This window comes from Dipteris shenzhenensis, chromosome 16 (assembly GCF_047967505.1).
Source record: "Dipteris shenzhenensis isolate YYH24624 ecotype China chromosome 16, Dip_SZ_1.0, whole genome shotgun sequence".
Taxonomy (NCBI): domain Eukaryota; kingdom Viridiplantae; phylum Streptophyta; class Polypodiopsida; order Gleicheniales; family Dipteridaceae; genus Dipteris; species Dipteris shenzhenensis.
Genome location: NC_141611.1, coordinates 16,340,004 through 16,362,415, shown reverse-complemented (window position 1 = coordinate 16,362,415; position 22,412 = coordinate 16,340,004). Strand labels below are relative to the sequence as shown.

At 43.6% G+C, this 22,412-nt stretch overlaps 1 protein-coding gene across 3 annotated transcripts; it reads right to left on the bottom strand.

Moving 5' to 3' along the window:
* Positions 1–1,047: 1,047 nt before the first annotated feature.
* On the bottom strand, positions 1,048–21,385 carry LOC147892616 (uncharacterized). 3 transcript variants are annotated; one of them, XM_087387694.1, is made up of 5 exons: positions 21,017–21,385; positions 19,400–19,479; positions 19,199–19,315; positions 18,930–19,118; positions 1,048–1,202 (listed from the first exon to the last, which is right to left on the bottom strand). In XM_087387694.1, exons 2-5 carry the CDS (start codon positions 19,473–19,475, stop codon positions 1,162–1,164), a joined length of 423 nt encoding a protein of 140 aa, XP_087243820.1. In that variant the 5' UTR covers positions 19,476–19,479; positions 21,017–21,385; the 3' UTR covers positions 1,048–1,161. The 3 variants fall into 3 exon arrangements, with proteins under 3 accessions (XP_087243820.1, XP_087243821.1, XP_087243819.1); XM_087387695.1 differs by having other exon boundaries at positions 1,096–1,210; XM_087387693.1 differs by lacking the exon at positions 1,048–1,202 and having other exon boundaries at positions 18,691–19,118.
* Positions 21,386–22,412: the final 1,027 nt, after the last annotated feature.

Sequence of the window (22,412 nt, the reverse complement as noted above, 5' to 3'; positions counted from 1 at the left end):
AAGATGGGAGATGATGTGATACAAAGGCTCTTCGTTGAAGTAAAGGTGGGTGATGTTGACAGGACTAATGCTTGGGATTGCCAGACCATCAAGGGAGTGCGGTTAAGACACTGCATATTAGAATTTAGTCTCAAAGATCCTACACAAGCCCTGCTCAAAATTTTATCATGCTTTTGGTCATTCTACATGGATGAGACATGGGACAAGTGCACCAATTTATCTCATGCAGGTACGTGGACCTTGCACAAGCTAGATCCCATCAAGAGAATGAATGCAATAGCCATAGAGGATGATGTAGCATACTCAATGGATAGAGATATCCCGTGACTTTGTAGTATTTTGACCTCATCCATGGGACTCACCCTAGGATTCTGGATGTATGAAGATGATGAGGATTATTACATGGTGCTATGCAAGCAACCCAAAACAATCCTGTCAGAGCAAGTCAAGGATGTCTGGGGTAATGTGCTCAACATTGAAGATGAAGTGGTGTCTGGAATTTTCTATGCAACACTCCGTAGTGGTAGAAGTAGTTATTTCCTATGTAATGAGCCACCATCTACTGTCGTGCATGCTGATATATTGTTGGAAATCAAGTTCTAGATGTTACAAGTAAAGCACAAGGTTAAAGGCCACAAAATAGTATATCGTGTCCCCATGGAGGTGCATGAAGCAATCTTGGCAAACATTTTGTTGTGAGGTTTAAATGACATTGAAGAAAACTATTTGCAAATGAACTTGGGCATCAAACAAGTGTTGACTTGGTACTTTTTTCTTATTGTCTGTCTTTGTTCTTTGTCTCTAATTTTTTTTAAATGGTTTTCTAGAAGGAAAAAAATGGTATCTATTATAATAAGATTAATGTGTGTTTGTCAATACGGCCCTTGAGGGGTTTCCTTTAGGGGCAAGGGACATAATGACAAACCCATAATAAATGTTTGTCTTTTCGAAGGAGATGTACATATGACAAACATATATGAATCTCATTTGCTAAATAAAAAGAGTTGGTCATATATGAATCTCATTTGCTGAATAAAAAGTGTTGATCATATATGAATCTCATTTGAAAATGAGGGCATAGTTTTTGTCTATGGAAAATAGCACAGTTTTTGTCTCTATTTTCTTTTAAATGGACTTTTAGATGGCTTGGGCTGACTGGTCCTAAATTTTGGGGGAGTTCACATTTCCAAGCCGGGTAATGCCTGCACATCTACAAATTCATAGCATTGAACAAAGAACATAAATTTACTCAATCTAAATCTAGAACCAACAATTTGTATATTGAATCCACAACATCAGTGATACAAGTTTGATTTTGATTGTGGGATACAATAAACACTCTCTATAAAAATATTGCAGGAAGAGAGAGAGAGAGAGAGAGAGAGAGAGAGAGACCATAAGAAACAATATGAATAAAGGAAATTGATTCTTTATATATAATTGGAGACTCAGTGTCATTACAAATCCAGGTAACATAAGTCCTCACTATCGCGTCTTTAGACTCGAATGGTTGAGGAATGAAGATACATTCTTTATACATGATTAGAGACCCAGTATCATTACAAATCCAGGCAATATATGTCCTCACTTTTGTCTTTAGAGTCCGCATAAAGATTTAGTGTCTGTCATTCCTAGCTAGCCTATATATTGCATTATCTACAATGAGAGTGTGTCATTGAATACAATGTTGTTAAAGTACACTGATTGATCGGATTTAATGGGATGTTGAACTCCAGCATCCACCTACCCTACATATATATATATATATATAGAGAGAGAGAGAGAGAGAGAGAGAGAGAGGGAGGGAGAGAGAGAGAACGTGGTTGTACTATGACTTCAGGTTAAAGACTATGAGACCAGATTACAGCAACTCATGAAATAGCAAAAGAAAGGGATGCATTCTGAGGAAGAAAAAGTGAAATACAAGGCCCGTCTCAAGAAGTCAAAGTACAGTACAACTAGCACTTGAAAGCGCTGAAGGAAGAAGCAGCGCCAAACACTAGCAAAGCCAAAGCTGAGCACAAGGCTACCATCAACAAGCTCACACAAGAGCATCAAGCTACTCTTAAGGCCCAAGAGACAATGGTGGCAAAGCAGTCAAAGAGATACAAGGTGCATTCCACCCTCGTAGAAGAGTCTGCAAGAATTAAAGAGGTCTGGATTCAAAGACTGACTGCCAAGCTCAATGCTGCCCAAAGGCAAGCCGCCCTTGAAGACACTGATAAATTGCTAAAGCAGAAGCTCGACACCTTAACATACACTATAGAGCTGTCCAGTCTCCTCATCACCCAAACCACCCCCCTTCAAACCCTCACTATACATACCCATGCCTTCCGCCTAACTCTTCTCCCCCTCCATATTACCCTTGATGAGCCACTTCCCTCTTTTCACTTCCAAACACTAATCGATAAGATGGACCCCTATTCCCACCCATTTTTTGCCATGTCCCTTTTTGCAGGCTAGGTGATCTTCAAAGATCCCTGTTCCCTCTACCAACTCCCTCTTCACACCCTCTGCCTCAACCTTCAGGCTTGGTTCTACATATTCGCTCAATCCCAACTCTATGGAGAGCAATATGATTTTTTGGAGCTATATACCCTACCCAACTCCACACCCTCTGTCCTCACAATAGAATACCTCGACAAATCCATACAATGGATGGAGGATGTTGGTAGTCAGGAAGTGCATACGGCTCTTAAGCAACTAAATAATGGCCCCTAACGGTAGTACCCTCCCCTCAGCATATTGCTTTCGTTAACAGTGTTCGTCACCAACTCCTCAGCATGAAGGACATGCTTGTCAGATATTTTGAAACCGAGCACGTCGCCTATCCAGAACGCCTCAGCAAATAGGAGCTGGCACATGAGTTTGACAAATTTTGTCATCTATACCGCACCCCCTCCAATTCCTCCATATATCACAAAGAACCCATGGCACAAACGAGGCAGCCTCCGACGACCAAATCCACGAGCCATCCTCAACAAAGAAGCCCTTGGGAGGCGCAGCGTGGTGAATTCCTTTCCTGCAAGACTACGAAGGGTGGAATATCTATTGTACACAACGTACATCGGTGCGGATAGACCCTTCTTACCTTCCGGTACTCCATCGACGATCGTGGGCAAACTTCCATGCATTACAAGCAAGAGACCTGGACATGCTCTCGAATTTCCCCCTCATCACTGATCCTCTTCATGCAACTCAAGCAGACATGTGCAAGTACATCAAGGCTTATACAGGACAATACCGCCAGGTCGAAGACATGGCTGTGATTGTAGCTTGTTGATTCCTCAACTTGATCCGCCTACTACTCACACAAGTTCCCCCCCCAAAGAAGAACATAAATATGACCTCCGCAATAGCAAGACATCTTCGATCTAAACAGAGGGCCCACCCTACTACAAATGGTGCGGCTCTACTATCAAGTATGAAATCTTCAAGCCCATCGCATGGTCAGATTCAAAGAAATGTGCACCCATCTTTTTTAGCGGCCGTACCATTTAATCTGTTTTGTTGAGATCACCGCGCGTATCTTTTCTGTGTAAAACTTGTGTTTTGTTCTAAATTCATGTCTAATAACAAACGCTAAGTGGCACTTGAGGAAATAACTTCAGCATGTCCAATTGGGGTTCCCTTGTGAACAAAAAAGTGTGTCTTTTGGGTTTCCCTATGGGGAGCCTAGGGCGAAATCCCTGCCAAAATTTCCCAAGTCTTGTGATAGCTCATCTCGCTAGCCCAAGTCTCTTGCTGGTTAGAGCTCATCTCAACAGCCATTCTTCACAAGAGGCGTATAATATTTAGCTGATCACCTTGGACTTGTTCCCTTACAAAATCCTCCTATAGTCTAGATCACCACACGGATCTCAGGGAGATCCTCGCGCATATCTTACCTTAGATCCCCATGTGGATCTCAAACTTCACAGAGCTAAAAAAAGGGGACAGTGAACAGGCAATCCTGTACCCTCTCTGATTCGATCTATTTGAACATACAGTGATCAGACTCTTTGCTATATTTTGAACTATTTATTCTCTGAACAAGTCTATTCTATTTTAAGGAATAAATGCTATGCATTCTCAGTCACTATTAAGCCATGAAGATTGGTTCTATCCTAGGAAAAGTTTCTTTCAAGTTTGTTTGATTGAGAGTTGTACTTCATGAGCCGTTTGTGTGCTTGACAAAATGGTAGGATGGGCTATGTAGTTTGTGTGTGCATATGGACCAAAGAAACTCTTATCGAGGAGCGTTCTTGTAGAAGAAGATGAGATAGATCTTACATCAAGAGACAATACAAATTACCAAATTGTTGTGCAGTTGGACTAACTTCCCTGTTTGACACTTAGAGGGTCAAACAATATAACTATAAAAAAATAATTGACGTGTATTAATTGAGATATTGTTTTGGAAGTACTACCAAATGAGTAGAGTCACCACTATCATCATAGCATTGTATTCTACATTATTGTAGCTCTTTTTTTGCCATTGTTATGCCCAATGTTCAAGTTGAAGTTAAATCAAGTATCTTGAAATCATTGGAGACCAAGAAATTTCATCTTAAGCCAACAACCTTTCCCATGCTTTCTATATTTCCTCTAAGTTGCCATATTTGAACACATCCCAATCAATGTACTCTTGAGTAATATACTTGCCCCTTTTCTAGTTGTCAGCATGGATGAAGTTTCCAGATGTTAGCATGGATGGACGTTTCACAACAATATTGAGTGATGAAAGAGCACAACCATTGGAAGGAGTGTGAAGATTTGAGGTTAATTTTTGTGCTCTCTCTCTTTGATTGATACATTCTAACTCAATCTAGGAGTATTAGCAATTACCAATTTAGGGGCTCTCATGTTAATTTGTTAGCATGGATGAAGTTTCCTGATGTTAGCATGGATGGACATTTCACAATAGTATTGAGTGATGCGAGAGTACAACCATTGGAAGGAGTGTGAAGATTTGAGGTTAATTTGTGTGCTCTATCTCTTTGATGGAGACATTCTAACTCAATCTAGAAGAATTAGCAATTTGCATTTCAGGGGCTCTCATGTTAGTTTGCTTGTTCTACTAGTATGATTGAGACATTCTAATTTGGGCCAGAAGGATTAGCAAATAGTATTTCAGCTTTGTGATAGCCGAGGTGTGGGAATAATGAAGTGGTATGTGGACATGTTTATTGACACAAAAGGAGCCTGGAGTTGACTTGGCCTAAACCAGCGACAAAGTCTTAACATGTGTGGCTTGTCACTAAACTAGAGCGAAAACATGCCGCCATGCAAGATTAGCCATGATCGATGTTGGCAAAACTATAATTGCACCATCTCTTGAGCGCTCTTGGACATATTTGGTTATGTAGAAATGCATAAATGATCCTCTTAGTCCTCCATGAAAGCCCAAGTAGAATAGAAATATAGTTCATCAAAATCAGCTCCAATAATATAACCACCATTAGATGTCGAATTAGGTATTCACACCTCTAGCTTGGGACACATACATTCCCTACAAAGTCTTCACATACTGGTTTTAAAAAACAAAGAAGATTGAGGGGTACTTGTTACTGAAGGTTCATTTTTAGTAGTTTGGTTGATATGTTCTCTATTTTGGTGGAAAAATTTTACCAACATTCTAGGAGTGCCCTAAAAGCTCACCATAAACAAGAACAAAATGAATGCTCATAAAGCATTCATAAGACCTGCCTCAAATGCGCAGCTTGGAAACGAAAGAGAGAGAGAGAGACGACTTGGATGTGCAGCAAGGAGAAGAGAGAGAGAGAGAGAGAGAGAGAGAGAGAGAGAGAGAGAGAGAGAGAGAGAGAGAGAGAGGGAGGGAGGGGGCCTTGGCTTGAAATAGAAAGAGAGAGAAAGAGGGAGGAATAGGTGGAGATCACATGCCCTCAATCAATCATAAAAAACAAAAACAATCAAGTGGACCAATCAACAATTCACTAATAAAAACTTAAAAAAATTCAAAATTTTGCCCATCTCCAAGAGGAACCGTCACTAAGGCCTACCTAGAGGCAGGCCAAAAACTCACAAAAAAATTACACCCATTTAACTCAAAGCACAACTATCCTATGTGTGACTATGCTTGCTAGCACACTAAAATTTCATTTATAGCTTGCTTGTTTGCCTATACAGGCAAGTGTTTCATGTGTGTGATTTAAAGGGAAATTGTTTGTGCTTTACAGCACTACACTTCCTTGCCTAGCTACCTATCCACGAAACTATTTCATGTGTGATTTAAAGCACCTCCCTATGCAAACAAACAACTTCATATATGTGCTTTATTGCATGACTGTACTTGCTTGACTACCTATGCAGGCAAGTGCTTCATGTATGTGATTTAAGGTAGAATAGTTTGTGCTTTATAGCACTACACAGTTTGCCATGTGCCTTTAACCCGAATGTCAGTGCTTATAGTGCAAGCACAAGTAGAAATTATATGAGCAGAAACTAGCTTGTGTGAATTTTTGTGGATCTCTAAAGACCTGGGTTGCTCGGGGTCACCTTCATTCTACAAATCCCATTCTTCCAACACCCTTGGTTGGTATAGAAGACCTTATTACAATAGGTCACTGTGCAAGCTCGTGTGGATGTGGTTTTCCTTTCCACATTGAAGCTTTAGCATGCTTCTCACTACCCTGTGGTCATGTTTACCACTACCTGTGCTTTATGCATCTGTGCGCCAATATAAGTGTACTATGTAATTTCAATCAAGTAAACATTGGGATGTTGGGTTTAAAAGCCCCAAAAAGGGACAAATCAAAGAGCACATGTATTCATTATTGTCTCCATCTGAGAGCCATCTATCCATTATACTCTAAATTGGTGATGTTTTGTTGATTTTTTTTCATATTGTAGTTCATGCAACAAAACAAGATGAAAATGTTGGTGAAAATACAGAATCAGTGAACACCTTTGATAATATAGGTAGGATTCAAACCATCTCTCTAGTTGATTCACAGTAGCAACTTATAAGTATTGTCGATGTTGTGCCTTGCTTAATTATAGAACAAAGCTCAAATGTAGGCTTCAAGGATGATATGCATGTGGATGGATTCTCTACTGACACAAGACAACATTTAGAGAGTTTTGTGGTACATGTTGAAGAGGGTGGTGCAAAGGAAGGGGCATCATCATGTGGAAGGAAAAAGGAGGGCAAATCATCAGTTTTGTCTACCAATAAAAGAGGTTGTCTTTTGCCTTAGCGTCCAACCTTTGAAGCCACATGAGCTATTACTAAGAATCCATCACTCAAATTTTCTCACCCTTGACACTTGGGCTTTAAGACTAGCTGATTTTATAGGTAAATTGTATAGCCTTAACACTTAAGCTTTAATAATAGCTGAATTTATAGGTAAGTTGTATCCTCTTGAAGGTGGTGTAAGTGTCCTCACGTCTACAAAAGCAAGTTCTTCAGCATTGTGGCTAGTAAAACCAAGAACAATAGGGGCCTTTCTCTATGCCCAATCATCTAGCTCTTCAAAAGTAGTGGCGGCAACAATATTCATTGTTACATCAAAGTCATTTTTTAAAAGTGCACAAACTTCATTAAAAGTTACTTTGAAAAAGACATTATTTTAAAAAGAGTCAAAAGTGAAACAACAGAACAATAACATATGCTCCAACATCAGAATAGCATCGCCCTAGCCACTCTATCCAACACTTCGGGACCTCCAAAAAACAAAAGCTATTATAGAAAATGATGCCCCCTGGCACAAAGACAATTTGTGTATTATTAATTAAGTCAAGGGGTAGAGGTTGTAAACCAAGGTCAATTTCCTTTGCTAATATTTTATGTGCATTACCTAAAATCAAGTCAAGAAGCTCGAAAGAAAAGAGCGAGGCCGCTGGGAAGCTAGATGAACTCGACCACTCTCCACGGGTCTTAGCCACTAATCACAAAAATGAACTGCTCCTACCTACTGTGGGAAGCTCTGAAAAGAAGGCTCCTCCTTGCTTGTCCTCCACAAACTCTACGTTATTGAGGTCAGCTCTAACAATCCAAGAGTCAACATTTTGGAGACTCTACAAACTGCCTCCAGAAAGGAGGGTGTTGCTTGCAAGCAAGTGCATACACATTCACGATACAAATCTTGGAAGCAAGTGCATACACATTCACCAACACCCTCCAGAAGGGAGGGTGTTGCTTGCAAGCAGGTGCATACACATTCACAATACAGATCTTGGACTCACCCAACCTGAGACCCATCCAAGCTACAGCTCTCCCTAGTCAAAGAACTCTAGGGCCAATGTTTGAGAGGCTAACAAACTTCTCTGCTCTGACCTACTTCGGGAGACCGCACCTCTTGGTCCCTACCTTGAAGCGCAGAAGACAATGATGTGATATTTGAAGTTGAAAACTTGCTCTAGTACCAAAAGGAAACCCAATGCTTGGCCTACCACTGCACTTTGCAACTCTTGGCAAAGTATCAAAGTGTTCTAGCTATTGCTAGGCATGATCATGTAGTCCGTGCATATTCCATGTAGAGGAAGCGCGAGAGAATAAAGCTCTCTTGTGAAAAGGAGCCTGCACAACCACCTCAGTCTTCTAGGCGGGCTTGGACAAGGAGTAGTCTACATCCGTGCGGCAGCGTAACAAGGGCTTAACAAGATCCACCCCTACCTTTAGAGCCCACTACATCATGAAGGGGACCTCTACCCCAAGCCAATCAACACACAAATGAAGAGACCAATAACTGGAGTGGGTGAGCTCCACCTCCAGCCCCAAGCGAATCACCCCAATCGCTATGCATGTGCTCGCTCTCTCCTCGGTGAAGACAAGCTGAAAAGTAGTTGAGCCACTATGGCCAAGCGAATCACCCCAATAGCTATGCATGTGTCCACTCTCTCCTCAGTGAAGACAAGATGAAAAGTAGATGAGCCACTATGGTCAAGCCAGAGATCAATTTCTTGGGGGCCATCCACTTCTCCATCATGAGATACAACTGCTCCTGCCTCCTACAATCAAATAGGGAGGGATCCAATTCTCTTCCCATGTCACAATGAAGTGGAATCCCCAAATTTTCGCGATTGTAATATAATAATTGATCTCAAAGTAGTTCCATGATCCAACCCTCTAGGACTACCTCGAGAAAGGCTATCCTGTGCGAGGTCTTGGACCTGGAAGCTGGGAACCCAAACCGCATGACCCTAACTTCTTCAAAGAGGCTAAATCTTGCTTTGGGGGGGGAGGGGGAGGGGTGCTAACTCCCTTCAATAAGAAAACCTCTTTAAAACAATCACAGATTGCAGAGCATATGAGATTAATTTAAAAAATATGCCACAAGTAAAATTTAGTCATATTGGCATGGTTATATTCTACACTAAAAGAGCTTCAAATACGCCTTTCATATATTTTCCTTTCATATTTGAATTTTTGTAGGAAATCCATGCATATTTCATATGGACCATCAGTGCACGCTCTTATGTCTCTATCCCGTGGATCCTCTGAGGTTACATAGTTTTAGATATTTTGGACGAGGGTAGTAATATAAAACATATTGAGTTAGCACCCCAAGGGGAGACCAACTACATCCTTGTCCGACAGCTAAGGGTTTAGACCTTGTCTAGGGAGGGTAGCAATTGAAGATGTTGTGGAAGAAAGAAAGAAAGAAATTTTATTAAAGCCTTCAAAAAAGACCATGAAAGGTCTATGAGACTAAAGAAAGACAACGAACTAATCGGGTGTGGGGCCTCAAGCCCAACCACAAAAACAGGAATACATGGTGTGATATAATAAGTAATAAAGATAGCACTCCAATCTAAAAGAAGCTGGTGAAGATGCCAAGGCACCAGCAATCATGGAAGGACACCCAAAGATGGGCGGTGGTGTAGATATCTTGGACTGGCTTCGAGGAAAGGGACGGAACGAATGTGGGAGAAGCGACGGTACTGAGAATGGCTAAAGCAACGAGGAGGGGAGAGGAGGGAAGGTGGGAGGAGGAAGGGGAGGGGGGGAGGCAGATCTAGGGGGGGAGGAAGGCAGACATGTGAGGCCGCAACCACGGAGGGAAAAGAACCTCTAGAGTCCAACTATTGCACCGAATTTGAATTAAAAAATATGCCACTGGTAAAATTTAGTCATATTGGCATGGTTATATTATACATTAAAAGAGCTTCAAATATGCATTGACACCTTGAAATTTGGGTAACATATACAGAAGTTACATGAATTTAAATTAGAAAAGCCCATGCATACAACTTCATTGAAAATCTTTGCTAGGATCGGAGCCATAGTTTTGAAGCCATATGCAATCAACTCACTACATGGGTCCTCATGATCTTTTGTGTGGCGGTTATGAAAGCTTAAAGGCTGGATATGTAACCCTCTTAGTAGTGAAAAGAGTGCAATTAGCGGGCCTCATCACCTAGAGCAAAAGCATAAATATAATTATAAAAGACATTTCCAAGCTTGACGTTGGGATGTAGGAGTTGGGCTCTCATATTTAAGTGTATTTTTTGTTTTACCCTCCCTGGGCCAAAAGACCTTCCTTGTGATGTATAGAAGGGGAAACTTTAGATTTTCATATTTTGTCATTGCATATCTAAAGTTTTTGTAGAAAATCCATGCATATTTTATATGGACCTTGTCCTGATTTTGGACGAGGGTAGTAACATAAAACATATTGAGTTGGCATCCTAAGAGGGAACCAGCTACACCCTCACCCGGGCGCTTGGACCTTGCCTAGGGGGACTGGGGGAGGAGGAGGAAGAAGCGATCGAAGCTGTTGTAGATGGATAGGGAGAGAAACAAGATGGAACGGGTGTGAGAATGACTAAAGCAACGAGGAGGGAAGAGGGGGGGGAGGGGGCAGAGGCAAATCCAAGAAGGAGAGCCGGCATATGAGGTCGGAGGCAAAAGAGCCTCCAGAGTCCAACTGTTGCACCAAAACATGTGTGCTCTGGGCTCCTGCCATCGGGGGGTATATTGGAACATCAAAGGTCTCATCCTCTCATACATGGAGGCAACACTCTCTATATGCTTCCCCTGAGACTAGGGGGTTGCAACGTGCTCCATCCTTGCACGCTCACAAAGTGTAGCTCGTGACCAACGATTTTTCAAAGCCTTTCTTGCGCTCCACCCTAGTCTAAATCCCTTCAGAGGGCTCCATCCAAGGTGTCTAAGACTCCACTTGTTGGTTGGCCGCACACCGTCACCTTGACCAATTAATTATTGGTGCTCGCTTGGCTATCCAAACACCGTTGTGCATAGTCAGCCTTAAGAGGTAGGCCTCTTTTTGTGGAATTTCGCTGTCCCACATTCTTTTGAATCTCTTAGCCCACACTCTTTCTGCGTCTATTCTCAGCCGCCATTTCCAACTCAATTGGGCTAGAAGCTCTTCCTGCCCTTCAACAAAGATGGGGATCAGGAAAAGCTCAGCAGTCTTACCTACCCACCTGAATTCTTTGGTCGTTGGAGGTGCTCTTCCCCCCATCCAAGCAATCGAGTCTCTGTCCCACAAGTTTTATCTCACGGCTATCATTTCCAGGTTGACGAATCTATTCATATCAAATCTAAGCTTTAATCAATCATTTTCTATCCATTTCCTTTGCTCTCTATTCCACATGTCACCCTAGACCCGTAACCCTTTCTTGTTGAGTCTCAAGGCGCTTTTGATTTCATCGTCCTTGAAGCGGGGTGGCGTCCTAGATGACTGAAAACCAGATTGAGTCATTGGAGCTCCGAAGAAGAGGCGAGCTGGAGATTGGCCTCCAACCTAAGAGGCACGACAAAAAAACAACAAGGAATGAAGGGGGAAGAGAAGGGACTCTATTAGACATCAATCAACATAGGATACACACAGCGGAAGACTGATAGAATAGCCCAGGAGCTCACACAGTGTTTGGGGAGTGGAATCACAAACTTCTTTAACTTATGTGCATCAAATAGATGTGCAGACTTATCAATAGACAATCAACCAGCTAGATATAGAGCTACCAGAAAACAATATATTTCTGTTCAAAACTATGGACACAACAAAAGAGAGATAGATCCAAAGCGTGGTACTCTGATCTTACCACAAGGTACTTCTACTATCTGCCGGCTATCCTTAGACTTGAGTCCACGTGCTCCACCTCGAGCATATGTAAACTCTTCGTCCAGATCCCTTCCACCTTGCTGTCCCGAAGCCAGCCTAGGTGGGCAGCCCTTTCTTAGCTTTGTCTGCAGGCTATGATGTATCTCCTTCACCTCCAAAAGATAGATCCAAGGTAGGTGTTACTGCTGCTCCAATCTGCCGACTTCTGCTCCAGGTGATCATTGAATGATAGACTCGCCCTTCCTTTGCCAGCGTAATCGTTTGCCAGCAACGCCTTGTCATCTTTGTCGTTGTTGTAGAGCTTCTCCCTAGCTTCTTCCTGGAGCAGTAATGGACCCAACTCCTCAAAAGTCAGAGGTTTGGTCCTCTGTCCTACTATCACAGTTGTAACAAAGATTTTGAAACTCCGAGGTAGCCTCCTCAGTAGCATTAACGCCAACTGGCACAGTCCACCTTCTGACCAACCAATGCTAGTTCATCCCTCACCACCTTGACCTTCATCAAGTGATCATGTATTGAATCTCCCTCATCCATATCCAAGTTGTAGAGCTGATGTTGAAGAAGTAAGATCCGGGATGTCTTATCAGAATGGCCCACGTCTCTACGGATGTATCAACCATCTGGATGTGAAGAAGCACATAGTCTGTCGTAGTCCCTATGATCAATGCCAACGCATGGGCATTTCCGTCTTCCCAAGCTTCGAGTTCCTCTCCATCTACTGATATGAGTATCTTCCCCTTGTTACCCACCATATCCTTCAGCTTCGCCTCAGCTCCCGTCGTCAATTTCCACAACTTCCGAGCCACTAAATGACTCTGCATCTTCATCTTCCAAATTGGGTAATGAGTCTCATCCAGTTTCCTAGACTCTCCAAACTTAGGGATAGTGAAAGAAATAAATCTCGGGGAGGAGGAAGGGAAAGAAGGGGCTGAAGAGGCTTGTGAGATCGACATCTCTGCTGCAAAACCACACAACAAAGTCGAACAAACTCAACCTTCCATAGACCAGAACTCTGAACGCACCTGAATGGACTTGAGTCACCCTCCTTCTCGCAAGGGCACCGACCTCTAGTTGTGGAAGTCAATTCCCAAGAGCTTCTGAATCAGGGGAGTCCTTCAGCAAGGTCCCTGCTTTCAAGCTCCCACACCAGTGAGCCTCCTACTTTGGCTTTGATACCATGTTAGAAATCAATCAACAAAGGGTACGCACAGTGGAAGACTGATAGAATAGCCCAGGAGCTCACACAGTGTGTGCGGAGGAGTGGAATCACAAACTTCTTCAACTTATGTGCAGACTCCTCAATAGACAATGAACCAGCTAGATATAGAAGCCACCAAAAAATAATATATTTCCATCCAAAACTATGGACACAACAAAAGAGAGAGAGATCCAAAGTCCCACCAGAGCGTGGTACTTTGATCTTACCACAAGGTACTTCTACTATCTGCCGGCTATCTCTAGACTCGAGCCCACGTTCTCCATGTAGACTCTCCCCCCAGATCCCATCCACCTTGCTGTCCGGAAGCCTGCCTAGGTGGGCAGCCCTTCGTCAGCTTTGTCTGCAGGCTATGATGTACCTCCTTCACCTCCAGAAGATAGGCCTAAGGTAGGTCTTACTGCTGCTCCAATCTGCTGACTTCTGGCTGCTCTAGGTGATCATTGAATGAGGCCCAATGGCCTCTTTATATAGCCCCAAGGCCTGCTGCAAAAACCGACCAGTCAGCCCTAATGCCCGACTTGGTTGGCTGGTCCAACCAGCCCTATGTAAGGGACTATGCCAGGCCCTTTTGGGCTGCTGCCTTGTCACAGTTGGAGCCCATTCCAGGCCCTTTGCCTGCCCAATGCCCCGGCCTGATAGCTGCTCTGTCGCGGCTCTTTTGCAGCCCAGGTGCTGCCCTCCGCAGGCGCCCTTTTGGCCCACCATGTGCCAGCACTGTTCCGCCTCCTGTGTGCACCTCTGTCAAGGGACTCTTCTCGCCCATACATTCACGCCATGCTGCGCCTCTGTCAGCCCATTGGCCCTGCCTTGACAGCTGCCCACATGGCAGCCTGTGTGCTGCCCATGTGGCAGCCTCTCTCCTTTGTTGTGTGCTGCCCACATGGCAGCCTGTTTGCTGTTTATGTGGCAGCCCTTTGGCTGTCTTGTCCCAGTGAGGTGCTGCCCATGTGGCAGCCCCCTCTCCACCATGAGTCCCGTACCCACATGACAGCCAAGATGCTGTCCATGTGGCAGGCCATTCCACCTATGGTCCCCCCCCCCCCCTCCCGACGCACTCCTCATTTGGGGGTTCACAGATGGGGAGGTGACCATTCCAACGCCCCCTCACCGACACATCTAGGCCCAATGCCAACACGTCAATGACAATGCCTGGTCGTAGTCCTCTCGAACATTTCGATGTCAAAATCTTTTCCTGGCTTTTCATCCAATGGCTCCTGCTCCACCAGGTCTGGTTCCGCTTCCGCACACCATCTTACACAGGTCCATCTCTAGTAGCACCTCCTGGCACCACCACCTTCAGTCATGTTCCCGCCTTCGAACTCGAGCAATCCAAACGCCACGATCTTCCAATTGTCCCCCTCATAATGACTGAATACCTGGAGTCTTCCAAGCACCATGCTCTCAACCCGTCTTCCTTTGGCAAGGTCTGCAACAAAAGAATATCTCCAGATAACCTAGACCACGAACTCTCACTGAGCTCTTGAGCAGGTACTCTTCTAGCTTCAGTTCACCTTGTCGATCACCTTCCAGAAATCTGTGTCCAAGATTTGAAGAAGCACCCACACTTCCCCTTCTGCCTTCGAAGAAGGCCTATTCCTTCCAATCTCGCATGACCTGAGACAGATGAAGAGCAGATTCTCTCCATAGCATGCAATAAAGGCTCAATTTAAGAACATCAGGTACATACCAGATCGTCATACTGCCTGTGTGCTTGCTCTGAAAGAAAACCATGCATCTCATCGAGGCACATACCAATAACATGTTCCCCTTCCGAAGTACAGCAACCATGTGAAAATGAAACACTAGGGCACTCCATGAAATCCACTCTCGTGTCAGTATCAACACCCACAACCTGGAAGATTCCAAGCACTCCATGCTATCCTTCACCTTCACAAAGGTCTCTGACTCCCCGTCGACCCACATCTCAATGTCGGACATCATCACTATGGTTTCTAGGTCGGCATATCTGACCGTAACACATGCAGATATCACCAAGAAGAGTTCTTCGATTACCACATTAGCTTTGCCTTTTGCGTTACCCTTTGAATCTGAGTCGGACTCCTTGTTTTTTAAATCCGCCTTCTTCTTTCTGTAATCCTTTGCAGCATGGCATGGCGTGTCACAATAGAAGCACTTCTTCTTTTGCCTCCTCTTGGAAGTGTCCTCGTCATCAGAGTCATCATGCTGTCCTCTTGGAAGTGCCACCGTTAGGCTTACTCTTCCCTTTGCCAGAAACACCTTGTCTTCTTTGTCGTTGTTGTAGAGCTTCTCCCTAGCTCCTTTCTGGAGTAGTAATGGACCCAACTCCTCAAAAGTAAGAGGTTTGGTTGTCACGCACCGTTCTTTCACAATCACGATCAAAATTGTAGCAAGATAATAATCACGAATGAACAAGAAGAGAGATTCCAGTATGAATCAAACTGATGAGTCTTTACAATAATTTTGGAGAAGAATCACTCCGTGAAGGAGCTCGATACCACCCGTCCACCCCCGAGCTATCTCACTCTCACTCTCACTCTCACTCTCACTCGCACGAAGATGTTCAAATCAGATGATCAAATGATCAAATCTCAATCACACTCTCACTCTCACTCTCACTCTCACTCTCACTCGCACGAAGATGTTCAAATCAGATGATCAAATGATCAAATCTCAATCACACTCTCACTCTCACTCTCAAAATATCTTGATCTTATCTTCTTCTTTGCGCTGCCTCGATTCGCGTGCGCTATTGTCACTTTCACAGCGCCTCGATATGCGTGCCTTCTCTTCGCTCGTGCAACCTCGAGATGCGTGCCTTCTCTTCTCTTTCGCACAGCCTCGATATGCATGCGTTGGATTGTGTGTTCTCCTTCTCACGATCTCCTCTTCTTTTATAGCCTTTCACGACTCCCAAAAAGCGGCCAAAAGCCCCCAAAATCGGCCAAAAATAGCTTTTCTCGAAAAGCGTGCGTGTGCTTTTCACCATCTTTTTGCGTGCGCTTTTGATAGCAAACGCGTACGGAATCTCGACGTGTCTCTCTTTTTTTTTTTTTTTTTTAAAGACATGAAAACGGCCCTATTTGGAGCATCACCACGCCTGCCTCGTAGATCCAATGGACAAGCTCAATAGCTCATCTCGAAGATCGGACCCTCTTCTTTCCCTTTGCATTTGACCTTTCATGGCTAACTCTTCCATCTCGACCTCCGTCTAATGCCTGCAACTCTTGACACGGAAATCTAGATGCACTTTTAGCTCAAAACCACTTTGTTAGCAACTTCTGACCTCCATACAGGCATGCAAACGAGTGAACCACAAATTTTTCACTAGGACAAAGTTTTTCTACTCAACAAGATCTAAAACTCTCTCATACAGAGTTTCTTCAAATTATTTCTCTAACCAACTCAAAATCAAGCCGCAAAATCCAGCCGACACCATAATGGACAAAAACCAAAATTTTTCAACCAACACCAAACTTTTCCAAAACCTTCAAAACATCAAAACCATCCTTTTTGAACACTATCTGTGATATATATTCCAAAATATTTCATATACAAAATTGGAGTGTCACATCGTTCCTCTGTCCTGCTGTCAGAGTCGTACCAAAGCTTTTGAAACTCCGAGGTAGCCTCCTCAGTACCATCAAGGCCAACTGGCACGAGTCCACCTTCTGACCAACCGATGTTAGTTGATCCCTTACAACCTTGACCTTCGTCAAGTGGTCATGTATTGAATCTCCCTCATTCATATCCAAGTTGTAGAGCTAATGCTGAAGAAGCAAGATCCGAGATGTGTTATCTGTCTCGTACAAATCCTTCAGTATGGCCTACCCCCTCTGAACGCACCTGACTGAACTTGAGTCACCCTCCTTCTGGCAAGGGCACTGTCCTCTAGTTGTGGAAGCCAATTCCCAAGAGCTTCTGAATCAGGGTCGTCCTTCAGCAAGGTCCCTGCTTTCAAGCTTCCACACCTGGGAGCCTCCTACTTGGCCTCTGATACCATGTTAGAAATCAATCAACAAAGGGTACGCGCAGCGGAAGACTGATAGAATAGCCTAGGAGCTCACATACTGTATGTGGAGAGTGGAATCACAAACTTCTTTAACTTAAGTGCATTATATAGATGTACAGACTCCTTCAATAGACAATGAACCAGCCAGATATAGAGGCTACCAAAAAACAATATATTTCCGTCCAAAACTATTGACACAACAAAAGAGAGAGAGATCCAAAGTCCCACCAGAGCGTGGCACTTTGATCTTACCACAAGGTACTTCTACTATCTGCCCGCTATCTCTAGACTCGAGCCCGCATGCTCCACCTCGAGCCTATGTAGACTCTCCGCCTAGATCCCTTCCACCTTGCTGTCTGGAAGCCAGCCTAGGTGGGCAGCCCTTTCTCAGCTTTGCCTGCAGGCTATGATGTACCTCCTTTACCTCCAGAAAAATAGGCCCAAGGTAGGTCTTACTGCTGCTCCAATTTGCTGACATCTGGCTGCTCTAGGTGATGATTGAATGAGGCCCAATGGCCTCTTTATATAGGCCCCAAGGCCTGCTGCAAAAACCGACCAGTCAGCCCTAATGGCCGACTGGCTTGCTGGCCGACTTGGTTGGCTGGTCTAACCAGCCCTATATAAGAGACTATGCCAGGCCCTTTTAGGCTGCTGCCTTGTCACAGTCAGAGCCCATTGCAAGCCCTTTGCCTGCCCAATGCTCCCGCTTGGTAGCTCCTCTGTCGCGGCTCTTTTGCAGCCCATGTGCTGCCCTCCGCAGGCGGCCTTTTGGCCCGCCATGCTGCCATGTACCAGCTCTGTTTCGCCTCTTGTGCGCCTCTGTCAGGGGCCTGTTCCAGCCCATACATTCACGCCATGCTGCGCCTCTGTCAGCCCACTGGCCCTGCCTTGACAGCTGCCCACATGGCAGCCTGTGTGCTGCCTATGTGGCAGCCTCTCTCCTTTGTTGTGTGCTGCCCACTGGCAGCCTGTTTGCTGTTTATGTGGCAGCCTCTTTGGCTGTCTTGTCCCTGTGAAGTGCTGCCCATGTGGCAGCCCCCTCTTCACCATGAGTCCCCTGCCCACATGACAGCCAAGGTGTTGTCCATTTGGCAGGTCATTCCACCTATGTGTCCACCCCCCGATGCATTCCTCATTTGGGGGCTCACAGATGGGGAGGTGACCATTCCAACAGAGGCAGTAAAGGAAGGGCGAGGAAGGGGGAAGCCAGAGAAATGAGGGGGGAGAGGAGATAAGCGGGGGGGGAATGGGGGCAGCATGATGAGAAAGAAGTCAGTCCATATCTCTTCCTCAGAATTATATATGTTGTTTCTACACTCTCTACCACAGTTCATTTGTTGTCTGCGCTTCTTTCTATCTTTCTCTACACCAGTATACATCACGAGAAGGAAGTTGGATTTGATATTGACACTGCACTATTATCTATCTTTCGCTAGCAAGAAACTATCTTTTCTAACAAAAATGCAAGTACATTAGATGGATAGTGATAAGACTAAAAAAATATCATCGTAATGTGAAAGTATCTAAAATAAAAGAAAAGGTGCAGCACACCCATGGCACCAAATTCGGATGTTGGGCAAGCTATTTGTCAAATGGCCTACAAAATGCATGGCAAGCATCTTTCCCTGAAGATCGTTTGTAAAACACCATGAATAATTCGTATTATGGATCGAAGGAGGAAGCGGACCTTGGAAAAAATTACCCTTGTTGTATGCAGCTACAACAGCCGGTAAATTTCCAGGTATAGGCGCTTCCACGATCACATAATACGGATCCACACGTGCCCTCACCTCCTCATGGGCCTCTAAATACTTCTCCCAGAGGGGCTCAAACTGCATATACAGTAAGGCCCCCTTTCTGTTCTCACCCCTGCCATCTGCAACACCCAATTTTTAATAACAATTTTTAAACAAACTTAAGTGCAGCTAAAGTAAAACCAAAATCGAACAAACTCACCAATCCCAGGACCTAATCCTTCTAGAAGAAGTATAACTTTCTCGATCTTCTCCGGAGGTGCATCCTCCAAGTCCTTCAGTCCAACTAGTTCTTTCAAAGCTGGCTCAAGAAGAGCACCTTTCACAAAAACCAACCATTAGTAAGCCACTATTATCTTTATTTATGTCATCTACTACTAAAACATCAAAACTCAACATCTACCTGGAAGTGGGCTCTCTCTCATTCGAGCCCTGCACACAAAACTTTCATCTTCATGTGGCAAGAATGCGGACTCCATTTATCTTTAAAAAAATATGGAACATAACACAATGACAACAGTCAATTTGCAGGTTAGAGCAAAATTATGAGTGGCTAAAGCATTCATGCACATTGTTGAAGCAATCCAACTGATGCTTAGTCAATTCAAGTCAATTTACATGCTATAGTAATCATGCACATTATTGAAGTAATCCAGCTAGTGCACAATTGGCTATCTCAGAGACCTAAAGAAAGTACATGCTTAGCTAAATCAATCACTTTTTGGATGCAGACTAAAGCAACATGACTAAGAAATTGAAGATATGGTGTACACTCCATTAAAGATTTCTAGAGTAATCAATTTCCAAGTAAAAGTGAATTTTTGGCTAAAGCAATCATGCACATTATTTAAGCCATTGTTAAGACAATTAATATAACACTCTTAACTCCATTTGATATAATTTAACCTCGAAATTATTTGTGGCTAAAGCAATTGTGCACATTATTGAAGCAATTGTTAAGACAGCTAATATAACACTCTTAACTCCAAGTATATCAACATAATTTGACATCGAAAAATCACAACACTTCTCGATGTGACTTTAAGTTGTGTGTGGCCAGATTCAATTTCATACATGCAATGGAATACAAACACGCGCTACTCAGTTAGGTGACTAATTCTTGGAGGCATTAAAAGACAACAGCAATATTGGGTCTCACAGTTCTGGAGACGCAACAAGTATTGCTGCTCTCTTCATCAAAACATAGAGCAACACTCAAACCTAACTATGTATCTCCTAATCAAAAAGATATTGCAAGAATCAATCAAGCATGAAGACATCCTAAGTCTTCTAATGGAGATCCTCAGCAAATACATGAATAACCGTCAAAACCGCAAAATCTCTGAAAGCTGTGGTTATGTAATCGTTAAGTGCTGTCTCGACGAAGTGGATGGCATGGCAAAAATTTGAATCAGATGGCCGACTTCTCAAAGAACCTGACAAACGGAAGTTAGAACCGTGACACAGAAAGAAGATAGAATCATGACAAGGAAACAGAAACCTATCAGGAAAACTCAAATTAGCATTGTGCACGTTTGATTGGACTACTGTTGTTGCTCCTCCGCCGAAACGGCCAAGGATGCAACATATGGATTTGAATGTAGCATTTGATTATCAACAAGGGCATGTGAACGTCCAAAATGATTGCGAATTATATTAAGCCCTCAAATGTAATGCAATATTATGTTAACACACCTTGACATTCGGTGTCATTTTTGTAGCCATCACCACAATAAACTGCTGAATCGCATTTACAGATGTAGCCTAGAACAATGACTATATTCACAAGCACAGCAGAAAGACCTCGACAACCAAGCCATTTACCCTATCGTCGGGGATTAAATTGCATGATATTCCCGTATGGGAAGCCCAGGACTGGCAAAACTTACACTATGGAAGGTGCAAGAAGAAAAACCAAGATATGCATATGGCAACTTTTCTACAGTCCTCGCAGAAGATCGTGTTAGTGTTGATTCAGGTATTTGATTCACTTGAACTTTTCTTGGAAAGAGTTTCAAACCTGAGATTATCACCACACAGATTCGTTGAAGAAGAGAATCGGTATCCCTCTCTGGAAATGAAATGGCAGCTCTGTAGAAGAATCGCCAGTGAATATGTGAAGCCAACAAGTTTTAATGCCAAATGTTGAATCATGAGGCTTTTTGTCTTGCTGCCAAAGATCTCTCTGTCACCCTCCTTCGTGCAACCGCGTAAGCAAGCCTCGTCTGTCCTTAATAGGATAGAGAACCCCGATTTCATGTAGAGAATTAAGCAAGCCTGTTATCGTGCACGGCCAATTGAGTAGAATCATCCACCTATTTTAACAAGTGAGTACACGTACTCATCAGCACTGCCTTCAAATTGGTTCTGTCAAAGGAAAACAATTGTCAAGATGGAAGCCTCTCCATAAGAAAGTCCGTGCTAACCCTTGGCTAACAGGGTGAAAAAGATAGCTTATAATCCTACCCCCTCGACTCCGTACCTGTAGCCTTGGATGGCTGCCGATCCCCGCAGCCATCCACGAGAGCCAGGAGGCTAGGCATTCTGTTGCCACGAATCCCCGAGATCCTCTCTGCCTCCCGAAGGACCCTCCGTTCCCGAGTCAAAATACTCTATCCCCATGAGTTCCTCATATGAGTCGTGGACTTGACGGAGAGTGTGGACAAGCGGGTCCAAGGTTTGGCAAAAGTCCGACTGATTTGCAAACTCTGTGTGTGTGTATGTGAGAGAGAGAGAGAGATTAAACCAAAATGAAAGGGGACACTTGGCAAGAAGTGTGTTGGACACTTTTTTTACAAAAGTGTAACTATAGCGTTGCCTAGAGGGCAGTGCTAATAAAAATGAGAGGATTACCAAAAAGCGAGTGGTGAAAAGCGAGCCATCCCACATTAGCGAGCGAGATTGAATAACCTTCATCCACTAGAACACAAGAAAAACAAGGGTGCATTTACGCACGAAAGCACTTGGCTCCAACTTGTGGGTTTTACCGATCTTTAGACGCTATAGATTGTTTAGTAAGAAATAATAAAAAAGAAACACTTTCAGGACTCGTAAGATCCATTAGGCTTTCCCAAGGTTCTATAGCTATTTGCATGCTCTCACACTGTCTGCAAAGCCACCTTTTTTTTTTTTAACTATAATTTAAGACTGAAAGGTAAATTGGTGTTATTTTTCCTTGAAGGTTTTACGAATAATACATGCAAAGTTTTGATGTCAACTTTCTGGGGGTTTTTTTGGCTTTATTTTTATAAATAGATCCAGTAGATAACAATCTCTTCACCGGCAAGCATAAAGGCCGTTTGGCTGGCATAAAGCCCTTTCAACAAGAAAACATATTTTTTTAAACAGGCAAACTTGCTTTTTTGGCAAACGGCTTTTTGGATAGCAATTAGTTTTTACAATAGGCAGTCTAAAGG